General features: G+C 44.7%; 2 protein-coding genes across 7 annotated transcripts in view; both read right to left on the reverse strand.

The window, feature by feature from the left end:
- The window catches only part of LOC307193356 (zinc finger protein 621), a 279,464-nt gene that overhangs the window by 9,875 nt on the left and 249,070 nt on the right, over positions 1-20,519 (reverse strand). For 2 of the 6 annotated variants that reach the window (XM_079935223.1, XM_079935220.1), the window contains exons 1-2: positions 7,960-8,304; positions 7,403-7,488 (exon numbers count right to left, since the gene is read on the reverse strand). In XM_079935223.1, the coding sequence (XP_079791349.1) occupies positions 7,403-7,426 (24 nt within the window). In that variant the 5' untranslated portion in view covers positions 7,427-7,488; positions 7,960-8,304. Of the gene's footprint in view, positions 1-4,883; positions 4,953-7,402; positions 7,489-7,959; positions 8,320-9,206; positions 9,259-10,914; positions 10,949-20,519 lie in introns of those variants that run through there. The other 4 variants (XM_079935222.1, XM_079935225.1, XM_079935221.1 and 1 more) reach the window with 4 other exon arrangements.
- LOC307193083 (uncharacterized protein) lies at positions 11,151-18,771 on the reverse strand. The gene is made up of 2 exons (XM_079934584.1): positions 18,712-18,771; positions 11,151-14,238 (listed from the first exon to the last, which is right to left on the reverse strand). Exon 2 carries the CDS (start codon positions 14,084-14,086, stop codon positions 13,544-13,546), a length of 543 nt encoding a protein of 180 aa, XP_079790710.1. The 5' UTR covers positions 14,087-14,238; positions 18,712-18,771; the 3' UTR covers positions 11,151-13,543.

A 20,519-nucleotide genomic window follows, 5' to 3' on the forward strand; every position in this document is an offset into this window, starting at 1 on the left:
GACAAAATGGTGGAAATAAACTGCCAAGGAGCACAATAAAGAAAAAAGAATGAAAAGAATTGAAGACAATCTCAGAGACTTCTAGAACAACACTAAACACACCAACATTCGAATTATAGGGGTCCCAGAAGAAGAAGAGAAAAAGAAAGGGTCTGAGAAAGTATTTGAAGAGATTATAGTCAAAAACTTCCCTAACATGGGAAAGGAAATAGTCACCCAAGTCCAGGAAGCAGAGAGTCCCATACAGGATAAACCCTAGGAAAAATACACCAAGACACATATTAATCAAACTAACAAAAATTAAATTCAAAGAAAAAAATTAAAAGCAGCAAGGGAAAAGCAACAAATAACATACAAGGGAATCACCATAAGGTTATCAACTGATTTTTCAGCAGAAACTCTGCAGACCAGAAGAGAGTGGCACGATAAACTTAAAGTGATGAAAGAGAAAAATCTACAACCAAAATTACTCTACTCAGCAAGGAACTCATTCAGATTCGACAGAGAAATCAAAAGCTTTTCAGACAAGCAAAAGCTAGGAGAATTCAGTACCACCAAACCAACTTTACAACAAATGCTAAAGAAACTTCTCTAGGCGGGAAACACAAGAGAAGAAAAAGACCCACAGGATAGAAAGCCCAGAATTAAGCCCACGCACATATGGTCACTTAATTTATGACAAAGGAGGCAAGAACATACAATGGAGAAAAGACAGCCTCTTCAATAAGTGGTGCTGGAAAACTGGACAGCTACATGTAAAGGAATGAAATTAGGACACTCCCTAACACCATACACAACAATAAACTCCAAATGGATTAAAGACCTAAATGCAAGACCGGACACTATAAAACTCTTAGAGGAAAACATTGGAAAAACACTCTGACATAAACCACAGCAAGATCTTTTTTGACCCACCTCCTAGAGTAATGGAAAGAAAAACAAAAATAAACAAAATGGGACCTAATTAAACTTAAAAGGTTTGGCACAGGGCTTCCCTGGTGGCACAGTGGTTGAGAGTCTGCCTGCCGATGCAGGGGACATGGGTTCGTATCCCGGTCCGGGAAGATCCCACATGCCGCGGAGCGGCTGGGCCCGTGAGCCACGGCCACTGAGCCTGCGCGTCCGGAGCCTGTGCTCCGCAACGGGAGAGGCCACAACAGTGAGAGGCCCGTGTACTGCAAAAAAAAAAAAAGGTTTTGCACAGCAAAGGAACCCATAAACAAGATGAAAAGACAACCCTCCAAATGGGATAAAATATTTGCAAATGAAACAATGGACAAAGGATTAATCTCCAAAATATACAAACAGCTCATGGAGCTCAATATCAAAAAAACAAACAATTCAATTAAAAAATGGGCAGAAGACCTAAGTAGATATTTCACCAAAGAAGACATACAGATGGCCTAGAGACACATGAAAAGATGCTCAACATCACTAATTATTAGAGAAATGCAAATCAAAACTCCAATGAGGTATCACCTCACACTAGTCAGAATGGCCATTATCAAAAACTCTAGAAACAATAAATGCTGGAAAGTGGCTTCTCTTGTTGTGGAGCACAGGCTCTAGGCACATGGGCTTCAGTTGTGGCACGTGGGCTCAGGAGTTGTGGCTTGCAGGCTCTAGAGTGCAGGCTCAGTAGTTGTGGCACATGGGCTTAGGTACTCCGTGGCATGTGGGATCTTCCCGAACCAGGGCTCGAACCCGTGTCCCCTGCACTGGCAGGTGGATTCTTAGTCACTGCGCCACCAGGAAGCCCCATTGGGTGGGTACTTTTAAATCTTGTCTTTGGGACTTCCCTGGTGGTCTAGTGGTTAAGACTTCGCCTTCCAACACAGTGAGTGCGGGTTCAATCCCTGGTCAGGGAGCTAAAATCCAACAAGCCTCGTGGCCAAAAAACCAAAAACATAAAACAGAAGCAATATTGTAACAAATTCAATAAAGACTTTAAAAATGGTCCACATCAAAAAAAATCTTGTCTTTCATTTACTCTTTACAACATATATATGAAGTCAGAGTTGTTACTCCCATTTTTTAAAGGATGAAACTAAGATTCAGAAAAATTCATTACTTTGCCCAAGATCACACAGCCAGGAAGTGACACAGCTGGGACTTCAACCCAAACCTGTCAAACAGCAAACCTGGGCTCTTCCCACATAGCATGCTGCCTCCGACACGGGGCTCATGAACTTCTCCGAACACACAGCTAACCCCTGAACCTCATCATAACCTGGTGTTACCCCATCTTTGGAGAACATCTTTTCAAACCCAACTTCCAAAATTACCATCTTTACTGTGCTCCCTCCAGGCCATGTGGGGCCCCTCCCCCAATCTACACTGAGGGATCAGCTAGCTATTTCAAAACCGCACACACCATCCTAGGAGCCAGAGCCTCTGCATCTTCCATGAGATGTAGGAGCAGTTTCTAACGGTGTCCACTGGCTACCTTCTCTGCTTCTATAGACAGCACAGTGCAGACCACAGAGACTGGGCTCAGCCTGGAGGGGTTTCCTGCCTTCTGCACCTTCTCACCTTCATGACCCCACAGATGATTCCGTCTCCTAGGAGATTCTCACCACCCTATGCAGTCCAATGAAAAGGAAGACACCTACCCACAGGGGCTCAGCTAAGCCCCTTACTCTTTGAGTGTCCCAGTCTCTCCTGGCAGCCTGTGCACTGGAGTCAGCAGAGGGGACAGGGAGAAGGGAATGCTCTCACAACTGCTCCTGGGGGAAGCAGGGAAGAAACATACCCCAAGCATAAATGCTGGCAACTTCAACTGCTCCCAGCCACTCTACTGGCACTACACTCAGGTCTTTCTTAGGGGGTCCTTTTTAAACAAAAACTAAGGAACTCAGTTCAAAAGGAAACGTTGAGAGAAGAACAAATTTAGAAACTTCTCAAAGGGAGAGTTGACCCTTAAGCTGGGCAATGACAAGGCTCAAAGGGCCCCCCAAATAGCTTGAGCCCCAAATCCAAACATCAGACAGAACCATGATGTCCTGTGAGTAATCACTGCTTCAACAACAAGGCATTAAAGGGCTTCTGACGACAGCGACCACAGGCTCACAGGTAAACCAAAGTTCACCTCCGCGTGCAGCAAGTCAAACCTCACTCGCTCACATCTTCAGAGCTGTTCTCACAACTTTCTCCACCCAGTACCATCTTCCTCCCCAAATTGTTCTTCTCATCTGCTGTCAAATAACCCCAGGTATCATGAGTCAAAAAAATGCCTATTATTAAAGGAGAACTTACTTTTTCAAGACAGTTAGGTTGTTGATACATTCTTCTTCCTCCTATGGATGGTCCCTATGTACCTCAACTTATTTTAATTTTCTCCACAGTATTTTTCATCATCTGACAAATTATACTTTTATTGTCTATCTCCCCCCACCAGGTTGTAAGTCATGAGGCAAGGATTCTGTTTTGTTCATTATTGGTTTACTAGCACACAGTACATTTGCCTGGCAGATGCAAGATGATTAATATGAATTTGCTGAAAGAATTAATTTCAAAAATGGTTTGATCACCAATAAAAATTTTTATACTTATGAAGAAGGTCAGAAAACAACAGCAAATACCACCTTAACAGTGAAGTGCCAGAGCACATCCATTAAAGTTGATAATTCACCAGGCACTGAGGTTCAACTTTCTGTGAAAGACTGGAGGAGGAGCATAAATATAGGAAAGAAACATAAACATCTTTGCTTGCAGATGAAATAGCTATCTGCCTAAAAAATATCAAGATGCAGGAGAATAAACAAAAAACATTTAAAACTGACAAAATAATTCATTAAGTTAGCTAGATATAGGATAAGTGAACAAAAAAGATTACCTTTCCTAAATACCACCATAAACAATTAGAAGACAAAAAAAGAGAAAATAAGATGCCATTCATATGAAAATAGCTAAGAACCAACCTAACAAAAACCTGCAAAACCAAGACAAGATAACTAAATGTTTATCAAAATAAATAAAAGAGGAACTGAATAAATTGAAACATACAGTGTTTCTGAATGGGAAGAATCAAACTTGTAAAGAAGTCAATTACCCCAATTTTGCCTAGGAATTCAAAACAATCCACTCCCCCACCAAAAAAATCAATGAGATTTATACAGGGGTAGGGGATCATTTTGAGTAATCTGAAAAAAGTAAGTGTGAAAGACTAGCTGAGAAGGTTTTGAAGGAAATACATTTTTGAAAGAAATGATGAGGGGGAATTAAACCCTACCTTAAAAGGACGATACTTCAAGAAAACGAGACTACAAGCCATAGATAGTGAGAAAATATTTTAAAAGACATAATAAAGGACTATTATCCCAAGTATATAGAAAACTCTAAAAACTCAATAAGAAAATGAACAACCCGATTCAAAAAATGGGCAAAAGACCTGAACAGATACCTCACCAAAGAAGTTATACAGATGGCAAACAGGTATATGAAAAGATGCTATACAACAGCAGTCCCTAACCAGGGACCAGCTTCGAGGAAGACAATTTTTCCACGGACTGGACGGGGGTGTTGGGGGTGGTTCAGGCGGTAATGTGAGCGATGGGGAGCGGCCGATGAAGCTTCGCTTGATCGCCGCTTACCTTCTGCTGTGCAGCCTGGTTCCTAACAGGACCAGTCCAGTACCGGTCCTTGGCCTCAGGGTTGGGGACCCCTGCTCTACAACATATGTCTTCAGGCAAATGCAAATTAAATCAATGAGATACCACTACACATCTATTAGAATGGCCAAAATCCAAGACACTGACAATACCAAACGCTGACAAGGATGTGGAGCAACATAAACGCTCATTCATTGCTGGCAGGAATACAAACTGGTGTGGCCACTCTGGAAGACGTTTAACAGCTTCTTACAAAACTAAACATACTCTTACCATATGATCCAGCAATCATGCTCCTCGGTATCTTCCCAATGAGTTGAAAACTTACGTCCACACAAAAACCTGCACAAGGATGTTTACAGCAGCTTTATTCATAATTGCCAAAACTTGGAAGCAACCAATATGTCCTTCAGTAGGTGAATGGAGAAATAAACTGTGGTACAGTCAATGGAATATTACTCAGCACTAAAACGAAATAAGCTATCAAGCCATGAAAAGTCACACAAGACCTTAAATGAATACTGCTAAATGAATAAAACCAAAATGAAAAGGTATGATACCAACTACACAACATTCTGGAAAAGGCAAAAAGATCAATAGTTGCCAGGAAGGGAGGGCAGAACACAGAGGATTTTTAGAGCCTTTGAAGAGGCTCTGTATGATACTACAATAATAGTAGGGGACATGGGTTCGAGCCCTGGCCAGGAAGATCTCGCATGCCGTGGAGCAACTAAGCCCGTGTGCCACAACCACTGAGCCTGCACTCTAGAGCCCACGAGCCACAACTATTGAAGGCCGTGTGCCACAACTACTGAAGCTTGTGCTCCTACAGCCTGTGCTCCAAAACAAGAGAAGCCACTGCAATGAGAAGGCCTCGCAATGCAACAAAGAGTAGCCCCCGCTCGCTGCAACTAGAGAAAGCCCGCGTGCAGCAATGAAGGCCCAACGCAGCCAAAGAATAAATTAAATAAATAAACTAAATCTACTAAAAAAAAGAGTGAACCCTAATGCAAGCTATGGACTTTATGTGACTATGAGGTGTCAATGTAGGATCATCACTTGTAACTAATGTACCACTCTGATAATGATGGAGGCTCTGCATGTGTGGAGCCAGGAAGCATATGGGGACTCTGTGCTTTTTGCTCAATTTTGCTATGAACCTAAAACTTCTCTAAAAAAATAAAGTCTACTAAAAAAGAAAGGGAAAGGGGCAGGGAGAGCAATACTTAATCTCTTACCTGGACTGCAATATCATCCTGACTCACACTCTTCTGCAACCAATGCACCACTACAGGCTGAAAACCTTTTTAATATACAAATCCATCCCTTTCAACTCCCCTGCTTAAAATCCTTTAGTGTCTTCCTACTGAACCCAGAATACAAACCAAAATCTTCACAGTGACCTCCAAGCCATGTGCCTAGCTGTCCCACCTCACAATGAACTACTTCCTCTGACCTCTCCCTGTCTCCAGAGTACACCCAGCTTTCTCTCCCAGCCCAGGGCCGATGCATTTGCTGTCCTCTCTGGAAAGTTCTTCTTTACTTCTTTCTCCAGTAGTTTCCAAGACTATTTCTACCTCATCCTTGAGGTCTCAATGTCATGTGACCACTTCCATGAGGGCTTCCCTGACCACTACCTTCAAAGGTAGCTTCCTTGGGGCTTCTCAAATTTGAGAAGGTGCGTTAAGAATCACCTGGAGAGCTTGTTACAACAGATTCCTGACCCCACTTACCCTACCCTCCTCACCAATCTGACTCCAAGTCTAGAGTGGGACTAACAATTTGCAATTCTAATGAGCACCCAGGTGATCCTGATGCTGCCCACCTATGGACCACACTTTTACGAACCACTGTACTTTAGCAACAGGTAATTATGGTAACTTATTTGTTTTTGGTAAAAGTACCCTCCATGAGAAAAGGGAACCTGTCTGCATTATTCAGTACTATGCACCTAGCATTTAGAAAGCACATATGGAAAAAACAATGCTGGTCTCTCTGGGATACATCTACTACTTGTGGAGCAATCTATTCAATAAAGAATTTCTCTGGGGCTTCCCTGGTGGCACAATGGTTAAGAATCCGCCTGCCAATGCAGGGGACACGGGTTCGAGCCCTGGTCCGGGAAGATCCCACATGTCGCGGAGCATTTGAGCCCGTGCGCCACAACTACTGAGCCTGCGCTCTAGAGCCTGTGAGCCACAACTACTGAGCCCACGTGCCACAACTACTGAAGCCCGCGCACTTAGAGCCCACGTTTCGCAACAAGAGAGGCCACCGCAATGAGAAGCCCGCGCACCACAACGAAGAGTAGCCCCCACTCGACGCGACTAAAGAAAGCCCGCACACAGCAACGATGACCCAACGCAGCCAAAAATAAATTATTTATTTATTTATTTAAAAAAAAAGAATTTCTCTGATCTCGGCAGGCAACCTTTTTTTTTTTAAATCCCACATTCCTAATTTATCCCCCACCCCAACTCATTTCCCCTTCGGTAAGGCTGTTTCCTATATCTGTGCTAGCAACTTTTATTTGTAGAACATGATCTGGATTTCCACATTCGGGGGAATTTCTTGGCTTGGGTCCCCCTTTTTCCACTTAAACCTATTCATCCAAACTCATCACTCTGTACACACAAGACTCTTATTTCCTCCACCACGTATTTACAACCATAGCCCTTGGGATGGACTCAAGAGGGAAACCATAGCCTGGCCAAGTTAGGCCTTCTTGGTCCTTTCCTGATTACCTGATAGCTAATGTGATTTTTAAAAGACTGAAAAGAAGCTCAGCTCACCTGAGGCCAAGTGGTTTGGAGCATGGCTGATGTTCCCTGGCTCCGTGCACTGTCTTCTGGGTTTGGAAGAGCAAGAACCTTAAAAGCTAAGAGAAGAAGAGCCATGAGTGCAATAGTCCCTGTGCTACGTCACCCACAGCCGCCTACAGTCTTCCGTCTTTTCCTTTCGAGCACTGGCAGGAGGCTCTATCAGCCCTGCTCTGGCTGATCGCCCCAAACCCTCATAAATTGCACTGCCTTGTCCTCGGGACAATCCACCACCTGCCTGCTCTGCCCAAGAGCGTTCCGGGGCCCTTTCACATTGAGCGGACCTAGGGATCCAAGACGAATCCCGTCCCTACAGTGCTGGGTCTGAACAAACAAAAACCTAAAAAAGCGCTTAGAGGAACCATGACATTGACCCCAAAAAGGGTGCCTTTGGAGAAGGGAGACAGGGGTAGCTGGATCTGGATTGAGCTAAAATACTCAAGTGTTCCAGTGGGTGATGATGACAGGAGACCCCAACGGGTTCTCCACCCAAGGAAGCAGGAGACCCCAAATATCAGAAACTTCGGTACCGGGCACAGGAGGCAGTTGGGCCAACTTCTTTAGGACAAAAAAGAGGATCACGCCTCGGTGGGCAAGAGACTTGACCAGGGCTCTAGGAGGCCCCGCAGCCACCTCGGCGGCTTCTGCGAGGCCCAGACACCCGAGCACCGGGTCAGAGAGGCGAGTTCAGGGGCGGAGTGCTGACGAATCGCTAAGGAAAGCGAGGAAGCTGGCGCCGGACGAGACTAGCAGGAAGAACTCGCCTGAACCAAGCCTGTTCCCCTCAAAACCCCAAGAGGTGAGTCTCCGAAAGCCGATACTGAACCGAGCACGGGCGTCGAACGCCCCTCTAGGCCTTCCGGAAGCGGCCCATCTCGGTGGTCCCCGCGGCGCGGCCTCACGTGACCTTAGGGGGCGGGAATAAGGGCGGGCTCTTGCCCGTGACGTCGTTTGCGGGCGCCGCACCGCTGTGCTAGCGGCGGGTGCCTCCGCCCCTGTGCTTCAACCTCTGAGCCGACTGAGGGCGGGCTGTGAGGGCGCTGATGCCACCTTGCTCTACTCAGATCTCGGCCTCTAGACCTAGGTGGGGCCCCAGTTAACCGACTGCCCCATCAGCTGTCGGCCGCCTTTATTCCCTGGGTCACCTGGAGCCTGGGCTGTGCAGGTGTGGGGAGAATGGCTTCTGTTGTGTCATCTCCTAGAGGCCCACGCCAGGCATCCTGCTTGGGTTCTAGGCTGGGCAGCCGTTAGGAGAACCATGGTTCCCATTTACCTTTTTTTTTTTTTTTTTTCTCGGTACGCGGGCCTCTCACTGTTGTGGCCTTTCCCGTTGCGGAGCACAGGCTCCGGACGCGTAGGCTCACCGGCCATGGCTCACGGGCCTAGCCGCTCCGCGGCATGTGGGATCTTCCCGCACCGGGGCATGAAGCCGTGTCCCCTGCATCGGCAGGCGGACTCTCAACCACTGCGCCACCAGGGAAGCCCCCATCTACCTTTTTAAGGCCCTCTCCCTTCCTAGGACCTAGGCGTGTGTGGGACCTTTTAGGGCAGATTCATTTAACAACCAAAATAACAGTGACTAAGGTTGCCAGGCATCCTGTATATACAAGTCCTATATTAAATGATTTTGTCCTGTATTGACTTTGGCAGGATGCCCTAAATGTCCGGTGTTTAGCTTTTTTCAATAGGGTACAAAAATTCTGTAGTTGACAGCTATTCCGCCTAGTTAACTGGCAAGTAACTTAAATTTCAACACTGGCTAAAAAAACAATCATACCTCCACAAATGAAGATCTGGATAATCCCTCACAGTCTCTCCGGCAGGTTTGTCTGAGGAAAGGGGGGGGTGGGGGAGCGGCGGCTGAGAATTGAAACATTAAAAGGACTGTTTTTCAGATTCAAGAAACGAAAAGACTGTTCTTTGACCAAAGTTCCAAGCCATGAACGAGTAATTGCCCTTAAGACAGCCAATGACAGTGACAGTCTCACTTTGGTGACCCCTGCAACTATGCTTGAGAGTTATCAAATCAATGGCAGCCCCAATCTTCAGAACATGAGCCATTCAGTGACAAATGCCCTTGAAAGCTAGCCAATCAATGACAGTCCTACCCACTGGACAACAGCTAATTAGCAAATACCTCACTACAGTGACGATGCTTCTGAAAATCAATGGGTCAACAGTAGCCTTACTTTAGTGACCACTTCTTGCCAGTGTGGTTGCCAACATGAACAGACTTTTTCTTTGACCACTGATAGGTCTACTGAACACAGTTCCATATATATGGTTCCTACTCACCAAGCACTTCAGAGCTAAAAGGGGAAATTGGCCTCCCACTGCTAGAAGACAGAATGACCCTAGATATCTGTATACATGACTCTATCCCAGGAGTTACTTACTATACAGTAAAAATTACAAGATATTGTTGAAATTAATAAAAATCTAAATAAATGGAGAGATTTACCATGTTCACAAATCAAAAGAGTCTATATAATTAAGATGTCAATTATACCAAAATTGATCTATAGATTCAATACAATCTCAATCAAAATCCCAGGATATATTTTGTAGAAATTGACAAACTGATTCTAACATTCATATGGAAATGCAAAGGACCTGGAAATGCCAAAACAACAGAAAACAAAGTAGGAGGACTAACAATGTATGACTTTGATACTTAGAAAAACTATAGTAATTAATGCAGTGTGTTAATGGCAACAAGATGGACAAACAGATCAACAAACAGGAACAAAACAGAATCTAGAACTAGACCCACACATATATGGACAATGGTGCTGGAAAGGAAGGGAGCGTGAGAGAGAGGGAGGAAGGAACTTGGATCCATACCTCATGCCCTATACAAAGTTTAATTGAAAATAGATGACAGAACTAAATGTAAAATCTAAAACTATAAAACTCCTAGAAGGAAAAATAGGAAAAAGCCTTTGTAAAATTGGGCAAGGCAAAGATTTCTTAAAAATGCCACTAAAAGCACAATCCATAAAGGAACAAACTGATAAATTAGACCTCATCAATATCAAAAGCTTCTGCTCTTCAAAAGATATTGTTAAGAGAATGAAAAGACAGACCACAGGCTGGAAGAAAATGTTTGGAAATCACATATATGAAAAAGGACCTGTATCTATAATATATAAAAACCTCTCAAAGATCAATAAAAAGAAAAGCCAGTAAAAACATAGGCAAAACATATAAACAGAGACTTTACCAAAGAAGACAAAATGGAAGGCAAATAAGCACATGAAAACATGCTCAACATCAATAGTCATTAAGGAAAGCAAATTAAAACCTTAATGAGATAGCATTACACACTTATTATAATAGCTAAAATTAAAAATGCTAACAATCTCAAGTGTAGGCAAAGATGTATTAGAAATGGAACTCTCACACAATGCTGGTAGGAAGGTAAAGTGGCACAACTTCTTGGTAAAACAATCTGAAGATACTTAAAAAGTTAAATATACACATACCTTATGACTCAGCCGTTCCACTTCTGGTGTTTACCTAAGAGAAATAAAAGTGTACATCCTTACAAAGACTTGAACACAAATGTTCACAGCAGCTTTATTTGTAATAGCCCAAAACTGGAAATAACCCAAACGCCCATCAAGAGGTGAACAGACAAATAGATGGTGGTATATCAATAGTAGAATACTACTCAGCAATAGGAAGGAATGAACCACTGATATTATGCAACATGGATGAATCTCAAAATAATTATACTGAGTGGAGTTCCCTTAAGGTCTAGTGGTTAGGATTTGGCAAAAAAAAAAAAAAAAGTTATGCTGAGAAAGACACCAGACCAAAAAGAATACATACAAGATGTTAACATTTGTATAAAATCCTAGAAAAGGAAAGCTAATCCAAAGTGACAGAAGGAATTCCCTGGATGTCTGGTGGTTAGGACTCCATGCTTTCACTGCCAAGGGCCCAAGTTCAATCCCTGGTCGTGGAACTAAGATCCCACAAGCCGCAAGGCACAGACAAAACAAAAAACAGGAACAAAAAACCCCCACAGTGACAGAAAGCAGATCAGTGTTTGCTTGGGGAGAGCCAAGAGGGAGGAATTACAAACGGGCATAAGAGAAGTTTCGGGTGTTATGGCTATGTTTATTATCTTGATTGTGGTGATTGTTTCACTGGTATATACATAAGTCAAAACTTATCAACAACATTATGATAATAACACTTTTGTTTATTACGCTCCAGTCACTGTTCTAACTACTTCTATGTGTATTAATGCAGTTAATCCTCAGCACGATCCTGTGAGGTAGACGGTCATCCCTATTTTACAGATAAGGAAATTAGCGCAGTTTCCATAACTTAACCAAGGTCACACGCCTGGGTTCATACCAAAGTTGGCCTGGCTCCGAATGATTAACCACTGCCCTCTGCTTCCTGCAGTGGGCAAAGTCAAGCTGTCTGCACGAGTGGATGCTACAACAGAACATATTTACTTCTCTTGTAACCGCAGGTAACAGAAAATAATGGTGGCTTCTTCCAGATCATAAAAAATAACCAGATGAAATTGCAAGGGAATGTTTGCTGATGGGTGGTCACTTGGAACAGTAATGAGATGGTCAAATTTAAGACAAATAGGGCCTTGCATCTCATTCAAAGGGTACAAACACCCCATTTTTGCAAAGGCATAGACTACAACTGAGTAGCAAAGAGTCACTGCAGAGTCAGAAGTAGTGAGGGTGGGCACTGTACCCAAGGTAGGTCTCTGGAAGTCTGCACCCTATTAGGACTGTCCTTCCAAGATGCAGATGGCTCCACACAGACAGGGCCCCTCTGTTTTTGTGTTTAAGAGACTTCCAATATACAGATTTTAATAGAGGGTCCACATAACTTGCCTTTTCTTAACACTTGTTTAGGGTTGCACATCTGAGAAAGGATGCAGGGGAGATAAAATTTTAAGAGGTACAAGGTCTGAAATGTCTTTATTCTATAACCACACTTGAGGGTATAAAATTCTGGCGGAAATCATTTCCCTTAGAATGTCAAAGGCATACACCATTGTCATCTAACTGTCAAGGTTGCTGTTGAGAAATCCAATGCTATTCTTACTCCTGATCTTTTGTTTTCCCTCTCTAGAAACGTTTTAACATCTTCTCTTTAAACCTGGTGCTTTGATCGTTCACAGTGATGGTCTTTGATGTAGGTTTCCCCCCAATCCATCTTGCTGGGCACTCGGTGTATCCTTTCAATCTGGAAAACTTCCTTTGATGTTTTTAAGTTTGGGGGTTTGTTTCTTGTCTTTTCTAACTGTAAAGAGAGTTCATCTTGGGGAAACAGGGGTTAAGAGAACCTGAGGAAAGTTTCATGATGGAAGCTGAGAGTCTGAATTAAACATCTTAGTTGGACAGGCCAGAGGAGCACGCGTTGCAGTTATGCAGAGAGAAGCAGCAGATGTTTAAGAATTAGCACAGTTAGGGACTTCCCTGGTGGTCCAGTGGTTAGGAATCCACCTTCCAACACAGGGGAAGCGGGTTCGATCCCTGGTCAGGGAACAAAGATCCCACATGCCACAGGGCAACTAAGCCTGTGAGCTACAACTAATGAGCCCGCACACTCTGGAGCCCATGCCACAACTAGAGAGAAGCTGGTGCGACACAACGAAAGATCCTGCATGCTGCAATTAAGACCCCATGCAGCCATAAATATATAAATAAATAAATAAATAAATAGAATTAGCACAGTTCAGAAAATGCAGTGATGACACTGATCAAAAGCATGAAGATGGGGAGAAACAAGAAGGGGCACTGTGAGCCTAGCTGTGGAGAGTGCTACTCTTGGACAGATGTCTTCTGCACGTGGAGTTTCTGATGTAGGATGAACCTTCCACACCAGCTAAAGGTTTTCCCACACACCTTACACTCATAAGGTTTCTCACCAGTGTGGCCATGCTCATGCTGAACCAGGGTGATTTTCTGATTGAACGCCTTCCCACACTCCTTACATTCAAAAGGTTTCTCCCCAGTGTGGATCCGCTGATGCTGAGTCAGGGCTATGTTGGAGCTTAATCATTTCCCACACTCCTTACATTCACAGGGTTTCTCCCCAGTGTGCATTCACTGATGGAGGATGAAACTTGAGCTAACAGCTGGAAGTTTTCCAACATTCGTCGCACTCATGGAGCTTCTCTCCAGTGTGGAACCTCTGGTGCTGGAGGAAGACGGGGCTGCAGCTGAAGGCCTTGCCGCACTCCCGACACTCATAAGGCTTTTCTCCAGTGTGGATTCTCTGATGCTGAATCAAGGCCATGTCTGAACTGAGACCTTTCCCACATTCTTTGCATTTAAATGGTTTCTTCCCAGTGTGGATTACCTGATGCCGGATAAGTAAGGAATTATATCTGAAGTATTTTCCGCATTCTTTGCATTCAAAAGACTTTTCACCAGTGTGACATCTCTGATGTCTGTGGAAGTCTGCCATCCGAATGAAGCATCTGTCACATTTTCCACACTTATAAGATAGCTGACCGCTAGAAATTGTCTGATTTGTAGTGAGTTGTGTGCTAACACTAATGTATTTTCCCAGTTTCTCACACTTCTCCCCGCTCTCCACAGCACAGGCCTCCTGATGCCTGGTTGACCCATCTGTGAAATCTCTCCTCTTTGACTTTGTCCTCTTCACCATCCCGTGGCTGTGCTGTTCTAGGTGGCTCCTGAAGCCAAGGTGCTGGGGAACATTCCCTGGCAGACCTCCTAATGTCAGTCCGTGGGACTCTGCTTCTTTGGAAATGTGTTCTTTTGGCGTTGATTCTTCCTTGTCATTTCTGGTCTCCCCGCCTGATATCATAAAAAGAAAATACAAGTGTCAGCCCCCAATATCACAAAAAGAAAATACTTATGCTAAAGAGGGAATAGGTTCAAGTGGTTCTGATTTGCCCTGAGTAAGGGGATATTTTCCAATATGTACACCAAATGATCAAAGACCACCACGCAGCAGAGCCCCACAAGTGGAACTCTGTGAAAGAGGCCAGGGAGGCCAGCAAGGCCAGGAGCATTCCCGTAAAGAGCGTGAAGACTGGAAAACAGCAGAGTCTGTTCACTAGGGCAGAAGGACCAATTGCTGTCTCCCAAGTGGATCGGATGGATCCGTGCAGATGTAAAGAAGTGATGAATGGAGAGCCCGAGGTGAGAGACCACTGAGAGTGGAGAAGAAGGGGCAGTTGAACAGCTCAAGTCCCACAAAAGGTCCCACGGGCTGAAATTCCTTAAGAGCTGCTTATTTTTTAAAATGTTATCCATGTCATAATCTTTGAGAGAGACCCAACCTCTGTCATCAAGTTGGCTCTAGTAAAGCAGCAGGCTCCTATGCAGTGGCTGAGGGGACCACGCAGGGCAAACACCACAGAAGGAAGGGGAAGACGTGCAGGCTTGCCTCTAAAAGAAAAGAGCACTGGACATGTGAAGAACCCTTCCAAGGACCCTTCAGTTCTAGAGACAACCACGTAACGATCGTTGTCCTTTTTCCTAAAACTCTATACAGGATGCACATACAGTCTAACACAACAATATGGAATGTGAAACCCTAAACTAAAAAAGAAAAACTAATATAATCATCAGCACTGGGCCAGAGAAAAACCTCATGTGTTTACAAGCAAACTGTTTAGAAAATATTTTTTAACCCAGACAACCTGAAGTCTTGGGGTCATATCCAGAAAACCACACAAGGCTGGAGCGGGGAGGCGGTGGGGAGCGATGTGCATTATTTTTTTTTAATATTTATTTGGCAGCACCGGGTCTTAGTTGTGGCACGTGGGATCTTGGTTGCGGCATGCGAGATCTTTTAGTTGCAGCATGCGGGATGTTTAGTTGTGGCATGCAAACTCTTAGTTGCGGCATGTGGGATCTAGTTCCCTGAGAAGGGATCAAACCCAGGCCCCCTGCATTGGGAACACGGAGTCTTAGCCACTGGACCACGAGGGAATTATTAATGGACAATAATTGTTGTCCTGCGATGTGCATTATTAATGGACATTTTCTGTAAAGAGTCTGAAGAGCACAGGAAATTTTAACAGGCAGAGAATGGGTGAAGCAGAATAACAAAGGCAAAATATATATATATATATATACATATATATATATATATATACTATGTTGTTATTTCTAATTCTCATATCAATACCTCTCAAAATGAGGAAGCCATTCACCTTTCATTTACAAGTTTTGCTTCAAAAGTTCATCTATTAAAAAATACATATATATATATATATATTTTTTAAATATTTATTTATTTAGGCAGCACTGGGTCTTAGTTGCGGCACGGGGGATCTTCATTGCGTCATGCAGACTTCTTAGTTGCGGCATGCGGACTCTTAATTGCGGCATGCATGTGGGATCTAGTTCCCCGACCAGGGGTCTAACCGAGGCCCCCTGCATTGGGAGTGCGGAGTCTTACCCACTGGATCACCAGGGAGGTATCCATATATTTTTAAGTGTCCATGGAGGGAAGATGAAACAAGAACGGCAGGATATAGGTGGACTGTTGAGGTGAGGGGTACACTGGGTGCATTTGGCTGGTGTCTACATATGTGTGAGAATTTCCATTATAAAAATAAATTTTTAATATTTGTTAAGTTAGTGTTTGGGAACACATACTTCAATTTCCCATACAAATAATGTACCCTATGCATACGTAGATTGCCAGACAGGCCCCCAGAAGTCTATTTTCCTCATAAGGTGGCTGACATCCTCATCTTTGCAAAAACAAACTGATGGAAAAATAAAATGTTTCCACATGACAGGGATGATAAGAGCTGCTCAGACAGTGTCCCTTGGCAGTGAGGTGGAGAGGCAAATGTGAACACGCAAAGAAATCTTGCAGCCACACCCTTCTTGGAAGAGAAGGGCCCTTCCTCACTTGAGGGAGGCAACCACTATAAATGCAGAACACCACATGTAACGATTCCAGAGGAATGAAAACAGTCTCACAAGAGAAGAAACACTGTGCATATTGAAATGTGAAAACAAGAAAGCAGGCTACACAAAAAAGGTAGGGTCTCATACTCACCTGGACAGACTCCTCTGAGGGCCTCCCTGCCCACGGGTTCCCAGGGATCGAGGCCCCATGGCAGTTCCCCTCACTCCAGCTGAGAGACCAGAACAGGTCTGGTGAACGAAAAAGCTGCCCAGGGAGAAAGAAACAGGAAAACAAAGGTAGAGGGAATCATGCAGCAAGGTCACCTCTCAGCCCTCTTTTTCTCCAGTGAGCCAGGTGAGGAGAAACAAAGTGAAGTCAGCCTGTGCATCTTAGAGGACAGAAAATTCCCACAAAGCAGGACAGAGTCTTGGAATAATCCTCTACTCAAGTTCCAAATATTCAGAGAACTTGAAGACGGAGGCAAAGGCTCTGGTGAGCTCCTGACAGCTCTTCATTTCCCTCTGTGCATGGGGCAGAGTCCCTCCCAGGGTTAGAGGATAGTGATTTCAAAACCTGGGAACCCAGGGCTCTCCCAACCCAGTAGCCTCTGGGGAGCTCAGCCTCCAGAGCAACTGCCCACAAGGGTTATTAGAGACCCCACAAAGTCAAAGGAAGAAAGAAGGCAGGATGCTCAAAGGGCAGAGGCAGAGAAGAGCAGGGAGAAAAGATATCTCACCCAGGGAAGTCACATTTGCATAATTCTCCAGCATCACCTCCCTGTACAAGGCCCTCTGCACAGGATCCAGGATGACCCATTCATTCTGGGTGAAGTACACAGTCACATCCTCAAAGGTCACTGGCTCCTGAAACAAGAGGTTCTTGCTCCAGCCCTGTGTGAGGGCAGAGGAGCCTAAGTAAAGGGCAGAGACTCACTGGGGCTGGTGTTATTGCCGAGGACAGCTGTCCAGTGCTCAAGCCCCCTACACCCCTCTCCGCAGGGGCCAGCCCTCAGCCAGCATTGCCCTCATCAATAGGGGAGCCCTAGACTCACTGCATCCCTTGTGGTCATCCCCAGCGAACAGCCCTTCCTTCACCTGCTGATCTCTGTGTCGACTCTGCTGTGTCCTGCTCCGTGTGCCTATGGGTCCCTCTGGCTCCTCTCCCCTACGTGGGTTTTGTGTGAACATGCACAGGGGAAATCTGTATAAACACAGCCCACAGAACTTTTGTATGGATCTCTACTCCCTCCCTAATCCCGCTAAGGTCACTGGAACACAAAGGCCCAACAGGAGAAGAGTCAAATCAGACTAGAGGTATTAACAGAATTTTGAAAGGCAGAGAAAGGATAAATGGTAACTGACACAGAAGAGAAGGGAAAGCTGAATCTTAACTGCTGGTGCGGGAGGAAGCAAACAAAAAGGAGCCTGATTCACACCACGGAACAAAGGATGAGCTCTGGATATTTTTAAAGTGTGAACTGCTTTTTTGTAACTTGGTAAAATATTCTTTTTTCTTTGAGTTTTTATTTATTTAAAAGGAAGTTTGTTTTTTGTTTTGGGTTTTTTTTTTTTGTTTTCTGATTGAAGTATAGTTGATTTATAACTTGGTAACACATTCTGTTTCAAAGCACCAGGGAGGAGAGAGGACCCCCAGAGTATATAGGGAATGAATGAAAAATACCTACACAAAAGCACATCACTGAGAAGCCTCAGAAAAAGAGACTTAAAAAAAGATCCTAAAGGCTTTCAGAGAAGGAAAACAACACACACATGAAGACTTGGGAGTCGAGATGGCAAAGTAAAAGGAGTCATGTTTTTTAAATGCTGAGGAAAAACGTGCACTTCTTATCTAGATGGAGTCAAAGGGAACAGATTTATCCTCCTGCCTGAACCAAAATAAGACAAGTTACATAAAACAATGGTTTTCAAGATACTGGGTATGAGGCAATGAAGGACAGCAATTCCTGAGAGATGGGAAGCAGAGAGGTGAGCCCTGGGATTCTACAAAAACACTACTAGAATTGCTTTATCCAAGCAAAGACTTTTTCAATCTTGGGGACAGAAGTGAAAAGGGTCTTCCTTGTATGCTGTGATGCAGATTTCCACTTTTTAGTGCATTTCCATTTTTCAGCCCAAACTGCCAAATCTATCCCAATCAATCCCCCATACTCACTTGTTTTTTCCATCTTGATTATGTCTTAGTTTGGGAATTCTCATTTCTCCACTCCCCTTAACTCCTCCCCTTCCCCCAAACACACCCGACAATGACAGATGCACAACGGAAGCCACAGGCCTGGACCTGGATCTGGGTGCAGAGCTGACACCTGCTCTTTTGACATCAAAAGGGTGAGAGGGCAGGGAAGGGGAGCCACAGAGGCTGAAAGGATGCTCGCTCACTGGGCGCCAGGTGATCTGGAGCATGGCAGGCGTCTCTGCTTCGCACACTGCCCTCCAGGTCCTGAGATGTGACACTGAAAGGAAAATACAGAGGTACGGGTAAGAGTGATGCTGCCTCGCACCCTGCAAATACCTCTGTCCGCCTCGGCCCCTTTCCATTCCGCTACCCCCTCACCACAAAGGCAAAGGGTTTGGAGAACCCGGTACTACACCAGGGGAAAGGGAATCTGTTACCCGGACACTGGCACCCGCATCCCAGGAAGCCACTAACCCCACACAGTGCAAGCGAAGAGAAAGCATGGGACTGCAGCCAGCCTCTGGGAAAGCTTCCAACAGGTTCAGCGGCAAGTGCGGTAACCGTCTCCCCTCCTCTCTAGGAACCTGGGAAGTTTCCCATCTCTGTGGTTCCCTATCGCAGCCGCAGCCGTCCAGCCCCTACTTTGGGAGGTGGCAAAGGACAGAGCTGCTGGCCGGAGGCTCGGGTCCCGCAGCGCCCCCATTCGGTAGCTCCTCCGGGGGATGTAGGCCGGCTGGCTCAAGCCACAGAATGGTTTCAATCCTGGGAATTACCCAGGGTTCTCTGGCGTTCACTACTTCTGGTTGCCCTTCCAGGTACTGAGGGGACCATTGCTCCACATATGCCCAAGAGGCCTGGGTTCTGTGGCTACACCAATGTGCGAGGATTGGAAATTGGAAGAGTGGAGCCCATCACTTCAACCGCCAGATGTGTATGGGTTGAAAGCATAGAGCACCTGGTCCAAAAACCTGGCCGCTGTACCACTTACTAGCTGTGGGACCAGCAGCAAGTTGCCTTGCCTGTTTCATTGTTAAATGGGTATGATGGAGGTACCAACCACAAAGGGCTGTTGAAGGATAATAATTAAATGAATTCATGGACTGACAAAGTGTTTACAGTAGTGCCTGGCACGTAATAAGTGCTTACAAGTTTGTGCTGTTTATAGAGATACAAGTGCTGCTTGGGCTCCAATGTGTGACACAGTGTAGGGAAACAGCTATTAACATTTAGCCTTAGAGCCCTTTCCCACCATATACCCGGATGTGTGTTCCAGGCCCAACCTGGAGAAATTCAGTGCTTCTACCCAGAAAGGTTTTAATTACAAAGGCATCTTCAATTAGTTCAACTACATGACAGAGGGCCTGCACAGTAAAAGGAATGGCTTCTCTTCTGTGACCACATGTGCTACAGTATCCAGAGACTTTCCTCTGCTGTCTCAAATGCCCAATGATGGGGGCCTTTCACGCACCATGTAACCAGTCTCCTGCACTTAGGCATCTGCTGCACATTGCTCCAGCCCAGTCCCTTTTGTAACTACACATATAAATAGATATTGAAACCAAACAGAATCATCTAGACAGCAACCGCAATCCAAAAGGAAGAACTAATATTTTTTTAAATACATTAAACAAATGTATTACTTTGTTGCAATCAATTCATATTCATTAATTAAACTTCCTTGCACTAGTCACTTAAATAGTCTTTATATAATAGCTAAGATTTATGGGAGCTTAATAGGTGCTAGAAACTGTGCTAAGGCTCTGTAAGCATCATCACTTTTCATTTTCACTTCTGAGACTGGTACTGTTACGTTCCTCATTTTACAACTGAGGAAACTGAAGCCAAAGAGGTTTAGAAGTAATCCGAGGCCACACAGCTAGAAAAGCCCATTAACCAATACCCGTGCAGTTTCTCCTGGGAGCTGGGAAGCATTTTAAACACCATGGAAACATGACACAGAATTCTCTGGCTCCACACCCCACAGCCTCTGCTGCACTACTCAGTCCTCCTT

The sequence above is a fragment of the Stenella coeruleoalba genome (genome assembly GCF_951394435.1).
Source record: "Stenella coeruleoalba genome assembly, chromosome: 10".
Taxonomy (NCBI): Eukaryota; Metazoa; Chordata; class Mammalia; order Artiodactyla; family Delphinidae; genus Stenella; species Stenella coeruleoalba.

Coding starts and splice junctions, on each gene's coding strand:
- LOC307193083 (XM_079934584.1), bottom strand. CDS start 14,086: ATGGTGAAGAGGACAAAGTCAAAGAGGAGAGATTTCACAGATGGGTCA.